General features: G+C 41.8%; 1 protein-coding gene across 1 annotated transcript in view; it reads right to left on the bottom strand.

Annotated features, from left to right (window-relative positions):
• Positions 1-4,202: 4,202 nt before the first annotated feature.
• CTGF (connective tissue growth factor) overlaps positions 4,203-6,754 on the bottom strand; it is a 10,967-nt gene continuing 8,415 nt past the window's right edge. Inside the window, exons 2-4 of the mRNA XM_010839690.1 lie at positions 6,272-6,565; positions 5,934-6,145; positions 4,203-5,558 (exon numbers count right to left, since the gene is read on the bottom strand). Of these exons, the coding sequence (XP_010837992.1) occupies positions 5,262-5,558; positions 5,934-6,145; positions 6,272-6,565 (803 nt within the window). The 3' untranslated portion in view covers positions 4,203-5,261. The remainder of the gene's footprint in view (positions 5,559-5,933; positions 6,146-6,271; positions 6,566-6,754) is intronic.

The following is a 6,754-nucleotide window of genomic DNA, read 5'->3' on the forward strand; positions in this document are numbered from 1 at the left end:
GGCTGAGCACCGAAGAATTGATGCTTTTGAACTGTGGTGTTGGAGAAGACTCTTGAGAGTCCCTTGGACTGCAGGGAGATCCGACCAGTCCATTCTGAAGGAGATCAGCCCTGGGATTTCTTTGGAAGGAATGATGCTAAAGCTGAAACTCCAGTACTTTGGCCACCTCATGCGAAGAGTTGACTCATTGGAAAAGACTCTGATGCTGGGAGGGATTGGGGGCAGGAGGAGAAGGGGACGACAGAGGATGAGATGGCTGGATGGCATCACTGACTCGATGGATGTGAGTCTGAGTGAACTCCGGGAGTTGATGATGGACAGGGAGGCTTGGCGTGCTGCGATTCATGGGGTCGCAAAGAGTCGGACACGACTCAGCGACTGAACTGAACTGATAGTGGTTAATTTTCTTTAACCTGCATTATACACTCCATAGTCTCAGAATAGCAATACCATCACCACTTCAACCAATGAGAGCGTGCATGTGTGCATGCATGCGTGTGTGCTCAGTTGCTTCAGTTGTTTCGGACTCTGCGATGCTATGGACTGTAGCCTGCCAGTCTTCTCTGTCTAGGGGATTATCCAGACAAGAACACTAGAGTGGGTTACTGTGCCCTCCTCTAGAGAATCTTCCTGACTCAGGGATTGAACCTGAGTGTCTTATGTTTCCTACATTGGCAGGTGGGTTCTTTACCACTAGTGGGGAAGACCCTACCACCAAAAAAGTAGTTGTGTGTGTGTGTGTGTGTGTGTATGTGTATGTGTTGGTGAGTGTGTGTCATATGCTACTTTTATTCTCTCCCCAAACCTTTATGGTTACACTCTACACTGTCAGAGTATATGGCTGCTGTATACTGTACTTCCTCCTCTTTCATCTTTATTTAGTCTTTCTTCTAAAGATAAGCTATATTTAATGGCCACCACCAGTCCTTAATGTTATCATTTCTCAGACATTTTTGCTTTTTGAGCTTCTTGTCTCAAAGAAGCTCTTTAGAAAAGGTTCATAAGAATAATATGTCCTGAGATATTATATTTTTATGATTTGTTTTATGTTTTAATGATTTGTCTGTGTCCTTTCTTCTTCAGAAGAAAGAAGAACTGTAGTGTTGGTGGCTCAGAGGTTAAAGCGTCTGCCCACAATGCGGGAGACCTGGGTTCAGATCCCTGGGTCAGGAAGATCCCCTGGAGAAGGAAATGGCAATCCACTCCAGTACTCTTGCCTGGAGAATCCCATGGATGAAGGAGCCTGGTGGGCTACAGTCCATGGGGTCGCAAAGAGTAGGACACGACTGAGGGACTTCACTTTCACTTTCTTCTTCAGTATGAGTTTTGAAGGATAAAAATTCTTTGGCTCACATTTTCTTTCCTTCAGTACCTTAAATAAGTTATTGTAATTTTTCTGATATGAAGTGTTGCAGTCATTATCAGAATGATGAATTACTTTTCTTTTACTTACAAGGTTCATGTTCTTTTTGCCTAGATGTTCTAACAATTTTTTCTTTTTCTTTATATTCCATCAATTTTACTAGAATATGTCTCAATGTTGGTTAATTTTATTAGTATCTTCCTGTATCACTTTCAAATCACTTTTTATTTCAGTTTTCTTTATTTATAGTTTTTGGGTTTTTTCTTCATCAGGAATTCCTACTATCCATATGTTGGACCTTCCTTGCCTATCTATAATATTTATCACTTCTGAAACTTTTAAATTTTTTATTTAAAAAAATTTTCCTCCTTCTCATCAACTTCTCTTCTTAAGGAATTATCTGTTGTGTTTGTTCACCCTTGTGTCCCATATAGTTTTCTAACATTTCTTTAATTTCTAATTTCTTCTTGAAATTATTTCCAAGTTTTACAAATCATTTATGTTGCTATTTAATGTCATTAGTCATTTCCTTTTAATTATTTATGTCGAGTGTTATTTTCTTAATGTTCTGTTGAAACAGTAGGTTATAGTTTTGGCATGTTTTCTGGACATGTATTTCTGGCAATCTCCTTTTATCTGTAGAAATGCTATTCTATCCCCTATTATTATTTTTTCATATAATATCTTCATACAGATTTGGCTGTGATGATTTTGGTTTTCTATTTTTTATGCAAAATTATTTTTCCTGAACTTTATTTAGGAAGACAGCTTGGTTTAAACAGCTTTTCTAACTACACAGAGTTCTCTCTTTTATTGTTTTCCTGTGTTAAAAATATGGCCATCTGCTTCTTGAGCTTTTGAACTTGTTTTCTTCTGCTTTTTATCCGGACCCTTCTTTCAGAATGTTTTTGTTGTTTCTGACTTAATTTTGATTTTACTCCTAAGAATGTGGAGTCCTCCCTTGGGAGCCAGGCTTGGTTTGTAACTTTTATTGGAGTGGGCAAAACAAAACTCTTACCAGTTTCACAAGGTATCCTCAGATTGATCTATATTTCACTGCTGGCTGTTTTGAAGCTCTCCTCTTCTCAGATGCATCAAACACCCTGTTGTACTCCTTTGCTTTTTCTCACATTTTATTCTGACATAATAAAAGTCATGTAGTTGATGATTTCCCCCAACACATATCTTAGGGTACAAAGGATGTTTTGCCAACTAATTTTGTTATATGTCTCATGGTGTTTTGATTTCACAATCTAATTTCTGTTTTTATGTGGAAATTTGGAAAATCTTAAAATCTATGCTTCCATTATTACTTCTGTCTTCCCAGAATTCTCAAATTCCTTTTAAAACAGTCAGGTTCATTTACCATGGCCCTTCATCTTTGCAGCTAGGAGTCAACTGACAGAAAGGAAATGTAAACCAAACAATGCGCTCTGTGTTTGTGTTGCGTGTGTGTGTGTTTGCATGTGGATTTATTTGGGGAAGTGGGGCACAGCTACTGGCGGGGTTGCTATATACGTATGTGGGTGTATTCTAAAAGTCCAATGTTTTGGCCAGAAATACTTTTCACATTTTGAACACGGGAAGTTTTCCCTTTGGTTTGTGGCATGGGCTCTGTTTGTAGAACTAGCCTTTTTTTTTTTTGGATGTATTTTTGTCTCTTGGAATGACACAGGCACTACAGCATTGCTAATTACCTTGTGATGGCTTAGTCTGTCTGCAACTATTTTTTTCCCTAGAATCCACAGCTATTCTTATCTAGAAAAAATGGGCTTCCAGTTGTCCCTGGAGTATTCCTTTTGTTTGCCACTTATGTTAGTTGATTTTTCAGTGGAGACCTGGAGAGATCCAATGATCACTTCCATGTAGGTCTTCTTGAACAATTTCATTTTGTCAAACTACTTAATGAACTATTGATCTTGAGATCTGATATAGTGAAAACTTGGGGAAATGGGAGTTGGTTTTAAGGCAAATTTCTATAATACAAATGAATGGAAGGTTGGCTTATCGTTCTTTTCGTACTTATGCCATCATCTATTTGTGATTGGTTATCATGGTAGCTGAAAGCAGAATTATGCAAAATAATAAAAAAATAATTTTTACAGATTTAATAGTAAGATACTGAAGCTCAGAAATAGATCTACAGTAAAGCATACAAATTCAAAAAAATAGTTAAAAATCTTCTATGTCTAAGGCACATGTAGGCTAGTTTATGATGATGGGTTGGAAATTAAATGCCTACAACAGCAGAGATATATTAAATATAAACAGAACTGAGGATAATAAAACAGAGATTGGTAAAAACATATAATCTGAAGAGAACTGAAGTATTTATAAAGTACTGTGAAGATAATGGAGAAGGCAATGGCACCCCACTCCAGTACTCTTGCCTGGAAAAATCCCATGGACGGAGGAGCCTGGTAGGCTGCAGTCCACAGGGTCGCTAAGAGCCGGACAGGACTGAGCAGCTTTACTTTCACTTTTCTCTTTCATGCATTGGAGAAGGAAATGGCAACCCACTCCAGTATTCTTGCCTGGAGAATCCCAGGGACGGGGGAGCCTGGTGGGCTGCCGTCTATGGGGTCGCAGAGTTGGACACGACTGAAGCACCTTAGCAGCAGCAGCAGCAGTGAAAATAATGAAAAATGCCTGTGTGCTCAACAGTGTGTATGCCTGTAAATTTGTGACACCTGATTCATTGTGAAATATGTTTATGTAAAAATCCTATTGAAGGGATCAACCAATTGATAAGAATAGATGAGAAAAAGATATTTAGAAAATTATAAGTGCATAGTTTTAAGACAAAAACTTCCCATTTAATAAATGAAAAACCAAGCCCTTTATAGAAAAAATATATACTTTATTTTCAACTAGAAAGGTGCAAACATGTAACTTTTGGTCACACTCTCAACAAATAAACTGTCCAAAAAACAGTCATAGTCAAAGTAGAGACAAATGCTTCCAGGTGGAAAAACCAATCAGCTATACAGAGCTACTCATTTTTAATAAAGGTCATTTGTTCGTTAAAAGTGAGGCTACCACGTTTCCAACCTACAGATCAGACTTTGAAGGACATCACTGCCTCACCTTCAGCAAACAACCTGTTTGGATGGACTGTTGCTCCAACTGCACAGAAATTCTATTTGAATATCCATTTCATGCTTTGAATTATCAGACAAGCTTTCCGTCCTACCTATGGTGTTCAGAATTGAGGCTAACACTTGAAATATCAAAGCATTAAAAACATAAACAAAAAGGCACAAACAACTTTAAATTAACTTAGATAACTGTACAAATATATATATATATACACACAATATTTACAGTATCAATAAAAAAAAATCTGGCTTGTTACAGGCAAATTAGCTTGCCACAAGCTGTCCAGTCTAATAGACAGAATTCTGATTCCTGAACAATGTCCTTGAATCAGAATGTCATAGCTGAATCTGCTGTTCTGACTTAGAGACGAACTTGACTCAGCCTCATGATGGCTGGAGAACGCACATCCGAGCTGTTGCTGGAGCTATAGGCAGATCAGTGAGCATGCTAAAGTTTTCCTTTTCAGTGACACTCCAAATAGCAGTCACATCACTACCCCTAAAGATGACAAGGCTTTCTACTGGCCTCCTCCCACTGCTCCTAGCATACATGCTGGCGCTGTGCACTAATACAGTCCTATGATCAAGTCTCAATTTCTTCAAACCAGTGTCTGGGGTTGACGGACTATTCGTTTGAATATCACATGGCACGGTATTTTGAATTTGGTGGGAATTTTTCTTTTCCCCAGTTAGAAGCACAGATTTAAATAACATGCCACTGAAATCACGTGTACACAAAAATGAGATGTGAATCGATTCAAGTGACAGCCTAAAATTCACGTGTCTCACTGTCTCTGGCTTTAGGCCATGTCTCCATACATCTTCCTGTAGTACAGTGACTCGAAGATGTCATTGTCTCCGGGGCAGTTGTAATGGCAGGCACAGGTCTTGATGAACATCATGCTCTTCTTCATGACCTCCCCATCAGGACACTTGAACTCCACGGGAAGGGTGGTGGTTCTGTGGGGGGTGCAGCACCGCCCGTCTGTGCACACTCCGCAGAATTTAGCTCGGTATGTCTTCATGCTGGTGCAGCCAGAAAGCTCAAACTTGATAGGCTTGGAGATTTTGGGGGTCCGGATGCACTTTTTGCCTTTCTGAGAAAGACAAGAGAGGAGAGAAAAATCAATGACTCTGCAAGGGGTGTGGCTTTCTTCAACTTCTGTGTGTTCTAGTCTCTGGGGCATTTAACTTCTGTTTATATTTTGAGGAGGGAAAGTTTGAGTCTCATTTGTCAGTTTTCCAAAAATAGACATGGCCTCTTTGGGGGTGTCTTGAATGAAACAGGGCTGTGGAAGATTTTCTAGTGGAAAACTGGTGGTTTCTATTAGGGAAAGTCTCATCCCAGTAAAACAGCTCAATGATATTTTTGGAGATAACAGGCCTCTGTAACACGGGTGATAAGAGACCTAGCTGTAGGCCAGTCCACTCTTGTTCCATGACCAGGAGTCAATAGAAACAGAACACCATACCTTAATGTTCTCCTCCAGGTCAGCTTCGCAAGGCCTGACCATGCAGAGGCGGCTCTGCTTCTCCAGCCTGCAGAATGCGTTGTCATTGGTAACCCGGGTGGAGATGCCCATTCCGCAGGTCTTGGAACAGGCACTCCACTCTGTGGTCTGGACCAGGCAGTTGGCTCGGATCATGGTTGGGTCTGGGCCAAACGTGTCTTCTGGCCGGTAAGCTACGAGAGCAGAGCACACAAACACAAGGTAAGACACCAGGCTAAGTCACTTCCCCCTGCCCTCGGCCAAGTCAGGACTCGGCCCCTGGGGGAGAATCACGAGGCTGACTTGGAGGCTCAGCTCACCCGCGAGCGCAGGGCCGACCACGGTGTGCTCCTTGGGCTCATCACACACCCATTCCTCGCAGCATTTCCCGGGCAGTTTGACCCTCCGAGGGAAGGGGCAGTCGGGGCTGGGCAGGCGGACATCCACGCTGCATAGGGGCACGCAGCCCACCGACCCGTCCAGACACGTGCACTGGTATTTGCAGCTGCTCTGGAAAGACTCTCCGCTCTGGTACACAGTTCCTCCGAAAACGCAGGGGGCACCATCTTTAGCTGAAGGAGAGGAAGGGAAAAGGGGGGGTGGATGCAGGAGGGCTCAAGCATCATTCTGGAGCCTCCAACAGGAAGCGCATCGGGGATGGGAGCTAGGAGCTGGCCTCCAGGGGTAAGGCTGCAAACAGCCGAAGGGGAGGAAGGGACCCAATTCGAGCGGCATTATTTTCCGGTAGCGGGAAGGTGGGTGTGAGGGACGAGGTCATCGACTGTCCTCCCCCCGCCCCCCCA

The sequence above is a fragment of the Bison bison genome, unplaced genomic scaffold, assembly GCF_000754665.1.
Source record: "Bison bison bison isolate TAMUID 2011002044 unplaced genomic scaffold, Bison_UMD1.0 scf7180017864132, whole genome shotgun sequence".
Lineage (NCBI taxonomy): Eukaryota > Metazoa > Chordata > Mammalia > Artiodactyla > Bovidae > Bison > Bison bison.